At 43.0% G+C, this 15,905-nt stretch overlaps 1 protein-coding gene across 5 annotated transcripts in view; it reads right to left on the bottom strand.

Annotated features, from left to right (window-relative positions):
• Nucleotides 1–15,905, bottom strand: part of SFMBT2 (Scm like with four mbt domains 2) — a 222,258-nt gene that overhangs the window by 175,243 nt on the left and 31,110 nt on the right. For all 5 annotated transcript variants that reach the window (XM_061179566.1, XM_061179563.1, XM_061179568.1 and 2 more), the window contains exons 3-4: nt 11,402–11,496; nt 8,516–8,756 (exon numbers count right to left, since the gene is read on the bottom strand). In XM_061179566.1, coding sequence (XP_061035549.1) covers nt 8,516–8,756; nt 11,402–11,496 — 336 coding nt within the window. The remainder of the gene's footprint in view (nt 1–8,515; nt 8,757–11,401; nt 11,497–15,905) is intronic.

Raw genomic sequence — 15,905 nt, 5'->3', positions numbered from 1 at the left:
AACAAATATTCACCAACCCTTGCTATTTTCAAAGCACTGATTTCAGAATTGGGAGGAAAAAAATCGCTCTGGGCTTAAAATCTACTCCAAGATGCCATCCTGGAGACAAATTATTTACACACCCCAAGCAACATTTTTTTCAGATATAAAGTAAGAATCGTACCAGTCCGTTTACAGTGTTGTTCTTAGGAGAGGGTTAAACTGAGTTGCTTGGTACATACTAGACACACAATAAAATATTTTGTGGGTGAGAGAAACTGTTTTTAATTGGAGAGCCATGACTCAAACACTAAAATTCATGATTCAGCTATTCACTAGGCAAGAAAATGATAAACGCAGCATGTGGAGTATAGTGAGTTTCAAGAGATAAATACAAACACCAAACAGAAATTTATAGAAGAAAAGACTAATTTTTTACTCATAAACAAAGATTTCACCACTACCTATATATACAAAGGTTTTTGATTTAGATGAAGACCATTTATAGTCTGCCTTTGTGTTTTTCATCTTTGTTTTTCCTTCCATAGGTTAAAAAAAAACCCCACAGTTTCTTAGGCTTCTATTCATAAAGCCTATTTATTTCAGAGCCCTTTCATAAATTCTCATCCATTGCTCTTTGAGTTCTTAGATTCAGAACATTCTCGAGCTGAAGGAAACCTTAGTGACCACACAGGCCAATGTGGCATGTTGTCAGATGGCGCCACGCAAACTTGAGGTCACAGGCTCAGAGGCTGACACTCGAGGTAAGGACCCAGATGCCGACAGGGCCCGAGCAGATCAGAGGAATCAAGCAGGGGACAGAAGGTCTGGAAAGCAAAGGACCATGGGATGAGGCAGAGGCTGCAGTGTGGGATGCAGGGACGGGTCTACATCTCCCAAGTTCTCAAGAGATGCCGATAAATCATCCAAATTGTTAAATAATGTAACCTGTACATGGTAGACACCAAAATTATTTCAAATGCTGTTCAGATCAAAACATACAAATGCACACACATGCTCATACATGTTTATAAACACAAATGCTTGCAAACACACTTACATGTTCACGCACACACATACGCTCATGCACACATATAAACGCACACACACGCTCATTCACATATATAAACACACACACACGCTCATGCACACATTTGCAAGCCAGGTCCACTCTGGTCCACGCCACAGTGAATCTATACACAGGGTCTCCACATGATCAGATAGGACTCAAAACCATGTGTGTCGTTTTAAAGGGCCATTAAGTGCCTACAGAGAAAGGATTACTTTATTTCCTACCTGAATATTCCTTCTTTCACATACCATTATCAAAAATGGCTTTTTTGACAAGAAGATACTGACTTTTTTCAACATATTAACTATGCCTTTTAGTTTATTTACTCTCATATTTATCAAACACATCCTACCCTTCCTTATAACATGGGCTTTTTTCTCTTTACATTAAACTATCTAATATTTAGTGAGAGTATGTGCTTCCCTCAACTCCAAGAGGCCACTAAAGGCTTACCTTTTCTCTTTGAGTTTTTAGCAAATATATTTAATTTTCTTATTAGTGTACAAATGGGATTCCAGTTACAGTATTAGGTGGCCAATGAAAACAATGTGATTGTCTATGTTTCATTAGTATTACTAAAATATCATTTAAATTTTTAAAAAGATAGGAATTTTAAATGCTGATCGTCTCATGTAACACAATCAAATTCTAGTTCTGAGTCCACAGTTAAACAATGGTTACAGACTGATAAGTCCTGTCACCTGCTCACTTTATGGTCCTGTGAACCAACTGCCACATCTCTCATTTCACGGTCAACTATACTGAAAACAACAATTCCCCAGAACAGTCTAGGACCAAGTTTCAAAACTGGGCGGGATCCACCTCCACGACCTATCAGAAGGCCATATTCACACTTTTCTCCTAACGCTTCATGAATAAACATCCCTTATTCAAATAAGTTACCTATTAACTAACTCCAGTAATTTTGATTCAACTTTGAATGGCAAATAGAGTCATTCTGGCAAGACTGCAGATTTTGCAATTCAAATTACAGAAATTTTAATAATGGGGAGAATAAAAATTAGTGGAATGATTCCTAAGGCACCGGAATTCCAATACTTTCATTGCACCAGTAGAAAGCTCACATAAATACTTCTCAATGTAAAAGCCGGGGGGGAGGTATCTGGATGGGCATCCTCACACATAATTCACCTGCTATCTTATCGGAGCATTTCTTCCTGGGACTCCATAGGAACCTTCCAGACGCCAGAGTTCCCCAACCCCAGACATTAAGAGGCAATGTTGCTACTTCTCAATAAATAACAGTGAAACAGTCACTGGATTAAATGATTCCTTACATTATCACCATAAACAATAATTATTTGGCTGCTGCCCTTTGCAAGCTTGCACGTGCTTATGAATAAATCAAGCCTCATTGATTTACCAAGCCAAAACGTTTTACATTTTGCTCCCCTAATGAGAGCTATCATCCTCCACTGCACTTCATGAGGCTTTAATGTACTCTGCTTCTTAATACTTTTAATATGAAAGATTAGTACCGATTAGCTCTGGAGCAGGGACACTGCTCGTGGAATGGTCAATTGGTCACTAAACCCAGGTCTCCCTGAACGTGTCTTTATTAAAGGAATTCTCTTAACAAAACACAACAGAGCTGCTGCCATGCTGTTTCCTTCCCCCTAACTTTAACGGAGTAATGACGGCCAGCATTGATGCAAAGATTAATTTCACTTAAAAGAGCAAGGCAGGAAAATACAGGACTGCAAAGGATGCTATGTGCTTGGTAAAATGTCATCTAAAATTTTTTAAAATGACTCTCAGGGCAGTGACTTCAGAAGACATAAGATTACTTGGAGAATCCAAAAATGACCAGAAAGATCTAAGTGTGACCAGAAAAGGCAGTCCTCTCCCTTCTCCCATTAATGAACAAAATCACCCAAAACTCCCATCCTCTTGCTTGGTCCAACGATATTTTGAAACTGACATCCACATACTGATCGATCTCTCAGGGACTGAGTACTCCCAGGTCTCTGGCTTCCATCGAGGAACCGGAGTCTACAATTCTGTATTGGGTGAAATTCTATCCATGGCAGATGACAAAGGACCCAAATGCTCATCATAATATCCCAACCTAGTTTGCCTCCGAATCCACTGAAACTTCACCATCCCAGAAAGTCACACAGAAACTTGACTTCGGTGCTTTGCACAGACTCCTGGGCTAGATTTCCATCAATCCTAATCCCAAAACAAACTCCATTCCTCATGCACACAATAGGAAAACTAGCACCCTCTTCCTTCTTTCCTTTCCAAAGATCACAAACCAAAGCAGGTGAGACTGGAAAGCTCTTTAGAGATTATACACTATCACCTCCTCATTTCAAAGATGAGGAAATGGAGAGCGAGAGGTACCTACATTAATGGCAGAGGCAAGGAAAGAAACCTGATCTTCTGGCTCCAAACGCCATGTTCCTGCTTCAGACTACCCCGATTCCTGGGATCAGTAAGAAAATCTATCACCACGGAGCCTCCCAAACAAATACATGAGGTGTCATGGACCGCTTGCTCTCGTGTTAGTATTCTGGGATGCCTTTCAAGTTTAACCACGACAAAGATCGACCAGGTACAGCTGCGGGATTTAAGTGCAATGAGCTCTGTAAGACAGAAAACCACACCAACAAGAATCCTTGTGCAAGAACAGATTCTACGATTCCCTCTGGAACAAGCTGCCACCTCTGGCTACAAAGCAATAATTATCCTGCACTACAGCAATCAATAAAACCTCTTGCCCCATGAACCTGCTACTTCCTGACTTTGTTCTCTGTACTCGAGATTTCCAAGCTGTATCGATCACCTACTAAATTTTTTTAAAGTTCTTTAAAAGGAGCAATAAAGAAATTCTCCAATTAGCATCACTTGGGATGGTCTGAACAGACTTCAAATCTTTCATTCACATTAATGGTTTCTCTTTTCATGGGGTTTCCCCATTTTTCATTTTCAATTTGTCATTTTAAGTGTGTCTGTGTCTTGCCTAAGAGCACAGAGTCAGGAGGATACAAATTTGATAGTGTTTCTGAAACTGTGGCAGCTGCCACATTTTTCACCCAGGCAAGGAAGAAGAATTGATTCATCAACTCTGCCCTCTTTTCTCAAGCAACAGCATGGATTTTTTTTTTACCAAATGAACCCATTAGCTCTTAGAGTGTTAAAATTCTGTACCCTGGAACTTCTCACTAAAATGATCCACTAGAGGCTCTATTATAAAGTAAAACCCTCTTACATCTTCTGCACGGGTGTTTTAAAAAGTGTCAAAATTTAAGAGTAAGTCATGAGATAAGCAAGGACAGCAAAAAGGCAAGATTTCTCACAGGAGAAGGGCCTGCCTCTCGGTCCCCCTCTATGCCCCCCACTCTTGGTGTCCCCAGGTATGTATCTGCCCCTGGGATCAACTCATGCCTGGACCCTCCTGGGAGTGTGTGGGCATATCTACATGGCTTTTGTGTGCAGAGCTGACAAGTGGGAAAGTGTCTAGTTCTCTAAAACTGATATTTTCCCAATATTCCATCAGTACAATTCATCCATCAAGATGGACTTATTTTGAGATACAAACTACTGTGTACAAAATAGGCAAGCAGAGAGGATATACTGTACAACACAGGGAAACAGAGCCATTGTTTTGAAATAACTTTAAATGGAGTATACTCTATAAAAATACTGAATCATTATGCTGTACACCTGAAACTAATATAATATTGTAAACCAACTATACTTCAATTTTTAAAAAATTTTAAAGGAATCATAATAACTATATAGTTCACAAGAAGCTGGAAAATGAAAAAAAGACTGATTTTTTTCATGACAGATCGGAAATCACAGGGATATTAAATAATCTTATGGTCTCACCTCAGTGGCTGTTTTAATTCAAAGCCAGATGGAATATTATTCAGCAGTTAAAAAGAAGGAAATCATGTCATAGGCTACCACATGGATGAACCTAGAAGACATTATGCTAAGTGAAATAAGCCAGTCACAGAAGGACAAATATTGCCCGATCCCACTTTTCTGAGACATCGAAAGCAATCAAGCTCCCATAAGCAGAGAGTAGAATGGTGGTTGCCAGGGGCTGGGGTCAGGGTGGGAAATGGGTGTTGCTGTTCTGCGTGTATAAAGTTTCATGCAAGACAAAAAGGTTTCTAGAGATCTGACCACAATCAGAGTTAACAATAATGTACTGGACACTTCGAATGTGTAAAGAGGATAAAAAATAAATAAATACAAAGTAGACATGGAAGTACCCTAAGTGTCCGTCAACAGAGGAATGGATAAAGAAGATGTGGTACATATATACAATGGAATATTACTCAGCCATAAAAAAGAATGAAATAATGCCCTTTGCAGCAGCATGGATGGACCTAGAGATGATCATACTAAGTGAAGTAAGTCAGATAGAGAAAGACAAATATCATATGATATCACTTATATGTGGAATCTTAAAAAAATGATACAAATGAACTTATTTACAAAAAAGGACTCGCAGACATAAAAAATAAACTTATGGTTACCAAAGGGCAAGGTGAGGGAGGGATAAATTAGTTTGGGATTAATATACACACTATTATATATAAAATAAACAACAAGGACCTACTGTATAGCACAGGGAACTACACTCAATATTCTATAATAACCTATAAGGGAAAATAATCTGAAAAAGAATATATATATATATACACACACATACACACACACACACACACACACACATATATGTATAACTGAATCACTGTGCCGTACCACCTGAAACTAACACAATATTGCAAATCAACTATAGTTCAATAAAATTAAAAGAATACAAATAAAGAAATTTTTAAAAATTGAAGTGCCAGGACACAATGCCGGCTGGGCCTAGAGTGAAGGGAAACAGGCAGTACCAGAAGCAGGACAGTGCACAACCTCACCCACCACTCAAACCAGGTCCGGAGTAACAAACAAAGCCTGATATTAACACCCATTCTCCCGTGCTCACCTGAAAAGTCCTCCATGAGGGAGGGAAGACGTAAGGATGCAACCAATCTGGACCCAAACGCTAGGAGAAAGGGACAGGCGCTACTTGCCAGGTGCCAGCACTGATTCCTTTCCTGAAGGCGTCCCAGACCCCTGGGCCAGCAACATTTTAATGTCTCCACTAGATCACAGCATTGGTCAATGGCTGTGTACTGAGATCACACCTGGCACAGGTAATGTGAGCTACAGCTGGGCTCGCACAGGGGTGAACTCACAGCGCTGAGCTTCCTGTTCGGGGGGGGCAAAAGTTCTCTATTCGAAGAACCACACAACTGAAAGGACAGGTACACCCAGACGCCCATTAGTTGACAAACGGATAAACAAAACGTGGTCTCCCTACAATGGAATATTATTCAGCCATGAAAAGGAATGAAGCCTTGATACTTGCTACGACGTGGATGAGCTAAGGAAAAGCAGTCATTCACTAACGGCTACATATTATATGATTCCACATATGTGAAATGTCCAGAATAAACAGGTTTACAGAAACAGAAAGTATGGATCTGTGACTGCCCAGGTCGGGGTGGGGGGAATGGAGAGTGACTGGTAAAGGGTACAGGGTTTCTTTATGGGGGGATGAACACGCTCTGGAATCAGACATCGATGATGGTTGCACAACTCTGTGACTACAAAAATCACTGAACTGTATACACTTTAAAGGGATGAACTTTATAGTATGTGAATTATATCTCATTTAAAAAAAAAAAGCTTTGTGGGGGGACACAGGTGCAAACATGATCAGCGTTAAAGGTTCACGAGGCCTTGGGAGCAAAGACAGGGTCTGACCTCGGTTCCCTGAGGAAGGGCTAGATCAGCTGACGGGCAGAGGAGGAAAGGAGAGGGAGAGGTTCCAGCAAAGGGGAGGGCAGGTGAAAAGACCTAGTGCAAGAAGGAAAGAAAGGGGACTTCCCTGGTGGCACAGTGGTTAAGAATCCGCCTGCCAATGCAGGTGACACGTGTTCAAGCCCTGGTCTGGAAAGATCCCACATGCCGCGGAGCAACTAAGCCCGTGCGCCACAACTACTGAGCCTGCGCTCTAGAGCCCACGAGCCACAACTACTGAGCCCCCGTGCCACAACTACGGAAGCCTGTGCACCTAGAGCCCGTGCTCCTCAACAAGAGAAGCCACTGCAATGAGAAGCCCACGCACCACAACGAAGAGTAGCTCCTGCTCCCCGCAACTAGAGAAAGCCCACACACAGCAACAAAGACCCAACGCAGCCAAAAATAAATAAAATAAAATAAATAAATTTTTTAAAATAATAAGTAAAGAAAGAAGGGCCTTCTCTCTTCTTTCTGAGACAATAAAGGGCCAACACATTCGCTAAGACCAAGGCAACGGATTCACTCCTTACACACGTCACGTAAATGCAACTCAAACTCCGTGCCTTTGTTATGACCCTTCTCTACGTAACTTTACAAATGCTCCACAAGGGAAAAGCAATTGTGAACAGGATGGACGCAAGGAACCTCGGAGTCAGCTCTAATACTTTACGTGTTGCTTTGAAATAAAAATATCAAGTCAAAATGAAGATAGGCAGGCAGGTCCTAAGGAGACATTACACCTGCTTGAGAATTAGCATCAGGAGTTTTTCAAGTGCAAAGAGGACAGGGTGTTGAGATTCAGCTTTTCGGTAAGGCAGTTTCTCTCACTTACAGGATCGGATGAGTTCCTGATCATCCTAAGAGGCAGCCCATTCTTTTACAGCATTTCTCCAAGTCAGCACTACTGGTAGTTTGAGCCCAATCACGTCACCGTCTGGGGGGTTGCTGTGCATTGCAGGACGCATAGCAACATCCCTGGCCCCTCCCACCAGACGCCAGCAGCACCCCCCTCCTCCCCTCTCACAACTGAAAATGCTTGCAGACATCACTGGATGTCCCTGGGGGGTAAAATCGCCCCAGTAGAGAGCCACCATTTTCCAGCAACTAAATGGATCCAATCTAGACAAGCTTTGGCAATCTCTTTGAGAGTAATGTCATTTCTCCTCATCTGTTTGGTTTTCTACATGTTTCTCACCTTGACAGTCTCCCCACAGCAAGACAGATTAAAACCTATTAGAGAAACCTGTTTCTGATGCACTATAGCGCTATTCAAAACATCAAGTCTCTAAAGCAAAAGAAAAGCAAGATAATCCATCAGCAAAGGGAGAACAAGGCCTCCATCACAGGCATCCCTTCAGTCTTCCTTTCCTACCTCCAGAAACCCACCCGAGGATTAAGCTCAAAGGCATATAAAGGCCATGGTGGGCTCAACCGTCGGGTTCAGCTCCAACATCTGAAAATGCACCCCGTCCCCCCTCACTCCAGCGCCCTCAGGCTAATGCAACTCAAGGAGAGACCCTGAAAGTGCTGGACCTTCCTAGGATATCAGTTATTGAATCTCTACAAGGTTTTCTCTACAAGCATTATGAGTGATGCCCAAGAGATGGGCCAGCCCGTGCTCACCATCCGGGGGCATCAGGGTCTTATTGTTCTGCGTGCACCACCCTACGGGGTGCAGATCCGCGATCACCACGTCACACCAGAAGTCGGCCCGGCGGTCCTCCCCGTAACCACAGTAGCGCAGAAGCAGCAGCTGCCCACAGGTGGTGATGACCGTGGCCACCCAGTATGTGTCCGGGTTCTTCTTGTTGGCTACCTCCAATTTCATCCCCGGCTGGAAGTTGCTCTGAATGCTGATCTCAACCTTAAGGAACACAGAAAATCCGTCATTACACTAGACACGTCCATCCAGAAGATTATGTGAACGACTGAAAACACAGCGCTTAAACTTTCTGTTGCCCTAGATCAGCACCATCTAAGAGAAATGTAATGTAAGCCACTGGTGTGACGTTAAATTTTCTAGTGGCCACTTTAAAAAAAAAAAGAGAGAAAACAGATGAAATTAATTTTAGTAATGTATTTTATTTAACCCAACAGATCCCAAATAGCATCATTTCAAAAGGGAACCAATATAAAAATACAGTAGCGAGAAATTTTACATTCTTATTTTCCAATGAAGCCTCTGAAATCTGGTGTGTATTCTACACCTACAGCACATCTTGTTACCGAACAGAACTTAGGTCCGTTAGTCAGAGGTGCAGAAAAGCCAGTCTACTGACCGGGCTGTGGTGAAGGAAAGTGCAGAGTTTACTGCAGGGCACCAAGCAAGAGAACGGGCAGCTCATGTTCAAAAGACCCAAACTCCCCAATGGCTTTCAGGGAAGGGTTTTTAAAGGCAAGGTGAGGGGTGTGGGTCACAGGGTGTGTCACCAGCTCGCGAATAATTCTCTGATTGGTTGGTGGTAAGGTAACAAGGTGATGTTTTGAGAATCTCAATCATCAATCTTCTGGTTCCAACCAGTCTGGGGTCTACCTGCTGGTGGTCAGCATGCAGTTAACTCCTTCTACCTGGTGGGGTTTCAGTATCTGCAAATCAACTCAAGGACATGGCTCAGGATATTATCTATAGCCCCTGAGGAGGAACTAAGGGCCCCTGAATTTGTGTTATGGCTAAACTATTATTATTTTGTCTTGCCTGACGGCTTTCCTTAGTTTCTGCATTTTCTTCTCTGATTAAATTTGCTCTTTGCAACTCAGAGAAAGCCTTAGGAGGCTAAAGTTTTGGAGGTGGGGACACAGGGGGGTCTGTTCTCAGGAAGGCCCTGCAGGGTCCTACTTGGTTTCAATCTCAATTTGGATGACACACTTTCCAAGTGCTGGATAGCGCTAGTGGCTACTGCGTGAACAGTGCAGCCTCAGAAAATGGATTTTCTTTTTTTTTTAATGAAGCGTTATCATATATTAATATTTGCCAGCCCTCCCTGCAAAAGAAAGCTTTCCATCCTGGTGAGTTATAATATTCTAAGACCAGCACATCGGATGTCCCTAAGTAGCTGCTGCTTAAGAGATGATGGAATTATGAACTGTTCGCCCATGGGTCCTGGGCCATTCTTCCTTTAAGCCTGGCAGACAGGCCTGGGGACATTCTGCATCCACAGTACAGGGCACTATACTGTGCCTGAAAGTGGGGCAGGAGAATGGATTGGATGAAAGAGAACAGGACTGACTCCGTATGCAGAGATATTGAGAACTTCCCGGTACAGAAAAGGAAGGAAAAAGCTGTTGGTCTATATCTCATTCCTAAAGCGCCTGGAGAAATCTAACCAAGTCATCCTGGCCTCGTAAAAGGCAGATGTTACAATGGCTTTTGCAAAACGGAATCCACACTGTATGCTGGGTGAGTTTTAGTTTTATTATGTTTTAATATTTCACTCTTGGTTTCACTAAATGGCCACAATCCCATTCATAATAAACCAGCAATTATCACAGTATAAGTGTCAGTATAAAAAGAGAATCGGAATGCGATCCACCCTTAACGAGGTCATGCAAATTTAATAAGGTCTTAAATTCCTTTTCAAAGGAACACTTCACTTCCAAAAAGAATAAAATGTCGCCTTAAAATAAAGTGGCTTCTTAATTCAAGAAAAGAGCCAGAAGGAAGACCAGGTTGAGAAAGTCCCCCAATTTGCTTATGATACTGAGGCTAAATCTTTGCCTTGGAAAGGCCCAGTGTGGGGAAAAAATGTTTCTCAGTATTAAATTTTCATTTCCAATAAAGCAATAGTAACACCTACGAACTGAGGTCCTGGAAACTCAACCTTTTTCTTGCTAATGATGCATTACCAAAATCTCATATCTAAGCAAACACCTGGTAAAAACTTAATTTTTTTTATTTCCTGGGACTTGCCCTCTGCTTGGCATGCTATTTGCATTGTTCAAAAAACAGTATAGATGAGGGTGATTTTTTTTTGGTTTGATCCAAACATTTCCTGAATATTTATGGTCTTTCCTGTAATTTGACTCATCTGTCCACAAATGGCTCTAACGCTTTTAGGTGTCTTTTCAAAAGAAAAATATCAATTCAAACTTAAAACATACAGCCATTACATCTCCTAAGAAGACATTACTCATTGACACCTACTTGCCTAGTTTGCTGGCTTTTTATTTCTTCACATCAACCTTACCTGTCTCGGGCTGTGCGCCCCAGACAGCAGAGAACACATCATTCTAATCTGGCTTTTTGAGGCACAGAATGAGGTTAAGACCACACACCATTTCTCATGCTGAGCACCACCCCGGGGCCCAGCCCTGGATTAAAGCAAGGCCCACCTTCCCTGCAGCCCTCTGTGAAAATCAAACTCACTTCCACATCTCCTCCGCATTTCTAAGAAATCTTGGCCAAATTTCTCTTTTCTTCTCATTCCCTTTCTTCCAGTAAGTTTGGCATCTTCCTGAAGACCCCCTTCCCACCCCCGCAAACAGATCAGAAGGAGAAAGGAGGTCACCTACATGTTTGAACGATGTGTGAGGAGCCGCACTGGTCCCCGTCTCTTCCAAATACTCTCCCCAGTTAAAGCCGGTTTCCTCCAAGCTTGAGCCTTCTTCTGTCGAAAGACAAAAAAAAAAAAAACAGAAGCGTATCAATACTAGTGTGAAGAATGGAAAGGCATTGGCCTTCCATGTAAACCAGAAAATCCTTCATGCAAGAGAAACAAATTCAATGTGTAGGAGAATACTGCTGAATTCTTTGCAAAGCTTCTGTTTGCTGATTTTAGAGACAGGTGACTCAAGAAAGACATGGAACCAACCTAAGTGTCTATCAACAGAGGAATGGATAAAGAAGATGTGGTCTATATACACAACGGAATATTACCCAGCCATAAAAAATAATTAAATCATGCCATTTGCAGCAACATGGATGGACCTAGAGATTATCATATTAAGTGAAGTAAGTCAAAGACAAATATCATATGATATCATTTACATGTGGAATATAAAAAATAGTACAAATGAACTTATTTACAAAACAGAAAGATTCACAGACATAGAAAATAAACTTATGGTTACCAAAGGTGGGGGGAATAAATTAGGAGTATGGGATTAACAGATACATACCACTGTACATAATATAGATAAACAACAAGGATTTACTGTATAGCACAGGGCACTATATTCAATATCTTGTAAAAAACTATAACGGAAAAGAATCAAAAAAAAGAATATATATACATATATGTATAAAGAAATCACTCTGCTGTACACCTGAAACTAACACAATATTGTAAATCAACTATACTTCATGTAAAAGAAAGAAGGAAAGAAAAGAAAAGAAAGGGAAAAGGGAGGGAGGGAGGGAAACAAGGAAAGGAAGGGAAGGGAAAAGGAAGGAAGAAAAAAGAAAGCAAAGGAAAGGAAAACAAAGAAAATCAAGGAAAACCCTGAAGAAATACTGCTTGGACTACCCTGACAGAATCAAGGGTAAGATTAAGGGCTCTTCAGTAAATGAAATGAGATTTGCTTCAAGGCAGAGTTGCTGCATGTTAGCCTGTTTGAGATTATCCACTGGAGACATTCCAGTCTTTGGGGAGGCTGGAGGACAAGGTGAAGGAAACCACTGGGCACCAAGTAAGCACCTTGATGTATATAGAGTACAACAGCTGGAGATTATAAAGTAATATCACAGATCATTGGGGCTTCAGAAAGCATTGACTCCAAAGTCATTTCAAGGAAAAAAACTGAGACGCAGAAGGACCACTCAGGTGTGTGAGGCGCCCGGCCAGTTAGCCACAGGAACTGAGCAGCTGTCAGACTGACCCCACGCCCACCCCATCCAGGGACCCTCTCCTGCCTTCTCCTGAGACAGAGCTCTCAGGGCAAGGCACCCAGGTGGAAACCTACAGGACACGCATTTCTCCAAGGACAAGGAACAAGGAGAAATGCAATCAAATGTACGATGTGGTTCTTAAAACCATCACTGTTTTGGAGGAAATCAAGCAATTCCCAAAACATTTCAGACTGTACAGTAAGATACAATCGGTATAGTTGAAAAGCACCAAATAACTCACTTTAAAAAATAGATAACATATGGGGCTTCCCTGGTGGCGCAGTGGTTGAGAATCTGCCTGCCAACGCAGGGGACACAGGTTCGAGCCTGGTCTGGGAAGATCCCACATGCCGCGAAGCAACTAGGCCCGTGAGCCACAACTACTGAGCCTGCACTCTAGAGCACGCGTGCCACAACTACTGAGCCTGCGCGTCTGGAGCCAGTGCTCCCCAACAAGAGAGGCCGCGACAGTGAGAGGCCCACGCACCGCGATGAAGAGTGGCCCCCGCTTGCCGCAACTAGAGAAAGCCCTCGCACAGAAACGAAGACCCAACACAGCCATAAATAAATAAATAAATAAATAAATTTAAAACAAACAAACAAACAAAAAAACTTGCAACTCAAGATGAAATGTGATTAATTCTATAATCTTAAGTAGTTCGGGTGTAATTTTAAAAAATATATATATATATAGATAACATAAATGTGATGTCATAGTTTCCACTGGAAAAAACTGAAGAGCCATAAACATTATTTTAACCTATTTGCAAGGCTGTTATAAGGAAGGAACACGCAGTAGTAAGGGTTGTCCAAACATGCAGGCCATTTAGTGCTTCAAAGTTAAGACTCTCCTTTCTTTCCATAACACTCAATGGATACTGACGTTCAACCTGTTTATCTTCTATCAGCAAAAGCCCATTTCAGTGGCCCAGAAGAAATACTGCGATCAATCGTGTATTAATGTAGAAGTGGTATAACCCGGCAGGTGGGCCAGGGGAATTAGTGACTGGGGGGATAAGAAAGACTTCTTGGAGGCTATCACTATTTTTTTTCTCCTAAAGATTATAAATTATAAGTGGGAAAAGTTATTTTCTTGTAATACTCTATCTAGTCTCAGGAATTGATAGAAGAGTATAATTTTTGTAACATCAGAAGATGCTAAGCCAAAAGGCAGTTACCTTAAACGCCGTCTTCTAAAGCCAAGTTGCTAAGAACTTCCACCTCCAACTTTAATAAGGTGGTTTATCATTAAATGTCTGAGAACAGAAAAAGCCACCTGAAGAGAAAACCTTTCCCCTGGAGCTCTTCCAAGATGCAGAGTCACCCCGGGGTTTAGGCCCTCCCATCAGAATCGTGCTCCCTGGAAAGAGCCAGCAGGTCTGCAGCCACCAGTTACCAAGGGCTGTGAGGCGGGTTTCCAGCTGCTAAAGGCAGGGAGGCAAACCCAAAGGGAAAGCAGTCAGGCTCTAGAAAATGCCTCAGGGGGTCACCCAACAGTTCTGCCCACAATTCCTTTCACCCAAGCTGCACTGGGCATCAATTATCAAGTCTGTTTTCTGACCCACTAGCCGGAGGCACGGACGCAGTACCGTTTCCTTGCCACGGTGGCCTGGGACGGAATCTCCGGGGTAGCTGACTTGTTGCAGTGAAAGTCTGTGCTTTCTTTACACCCTCCGGTCCAGCGTCCGCTCAAACCATGCCTCCTGCAGGCCCTGCAGCTCCAGCCCTGACAGGCACCTCCGTTTCCACGCAGAGACCACAGGCTGTCACAGCAGTGATGAGAACTGGGGGTGTCAGCCCTCCTCTAACTGCTTTACATGCAGCACCTTATTTAATCCTTGTTCCAAGAACCCTGACAGACGGGCACTCAAGGGACTTACCAGGTCGCACAACTGTCCAGCTACGAAGCAGGGGTCCAACGCAGGTGGTCTGGGGTGGAAGCTGGAACTTCTCCGAGGCACCCTCCCAGGTCAGACAGCCCCGCTCCACCACCACCCCCTTCTCCACCTGGAGGATCCGAGGCGGACCCCGGGGCCAGCTTATCCGTCTCTGTGGTGGTGAGCGCTAATGTGTCCAGGGCCAAGTCAGGCAGCAGGAGGACCCAGGAGGTGGGGGATGGGCGGGAGGCAGCTGCCACCCTCAGGGAGGAGGACAGAAGGGGCAGGGCTCCTGGGGCCTGTTTGCAAAGAAGGAGGAGAGAGCCGGCAGAGGATGTGGGTGTGATACTCGGCCCTGAGCCGACGGAGGCACTAGGTCCCGGAAGAGCAGTTTTTGGAGAATTACAGCTGCTGAAAACGGATTGGGCTCCTCCAAATCAGAAACACTCGGGGTGGAGACTGAGCCTTTAGGAGCTGCCCGCTGCACCCTGATGAACCTCAACAGGACCGCAAGAGACCTGATGATTCCACCACTTGGAGGCAGTGGTGAGGCGAAGACCAAGGCTTAAACCTCCCAATTGCAACTTTGAGACCCTTCATCACAGCTCTTGATCCTTCCTAAAACTCTCATCTAGGCTGTTAACAAAAATTTTGTTTCCACCCGATTTTAATTCATTACAAGCTACGTTTCCGTCTCTTCTCCCAATAAAAGATGCTGTAGCAGCTTTCCTGCTCGCTCCAGCATTCACTCCCGTCAATCAAGAAAGGAAAAGGTGGAACCTCCCTGGCAGTCTGGTGGTTAAGACTCCCCACTTCCAATGCAAGGGGCTCGGGTTCCATCCCTAGTCAGGGAGCTAAGATCCCACATGCCAATAAATAAATAAACAAATAAATACATAAAATCCATAAAAAAAGAAAGAAAGGAAAAGGTACCACTGGGACCCACCCCCTCCCCACATGTGAGTCAGTGAGATCAGTGCCCAGGAAAGCTCTGCTGCTCTCTGCCATCAAAACAAACACTTTAAAAAGCAACCAAGAGTCAGACCTAGAATGGGATTTTAAAAATTAAAACCTTTATGCCTTTAACTCTAAGTATGCTGTTTTAACAATAAAATCAAACACAAAATTGAGGGTTTTCGGAACCTGTAACATATAACACTTCCTCCGCCACCTATGCCCTAAGCAGCTGATTCTCTAAAGACATTTCAAAGAGCAAGAGACAGACACACAGTGTTTATGAGTGGAGGTCTCATAAACCCGGAGCAAATATTTACAGCTGATTCATAAACTTCTTAAACCCGTAAACATTTTA

The sequence above is a fragment of the Eubalaena glacialis genome, chromosome 2, assembly GCF_028564815.1.
Source record: "Eubalaena glacialis isolate mEubGla1 chromosome 2, mEubGla1.1.hap2.+ XY, whole genome shotgun sequence".
Taxonomy (NCBI): domain Eukaryota; kingdom Metazoa; phylum Chordata; class Mammalia; order Artiodactyla; family Balaenidae; genus Eubalaena; species Eubalaena glacialis.
This window is presented reverse-complemented; position numbering and strand designations above follow the sequence as displayed.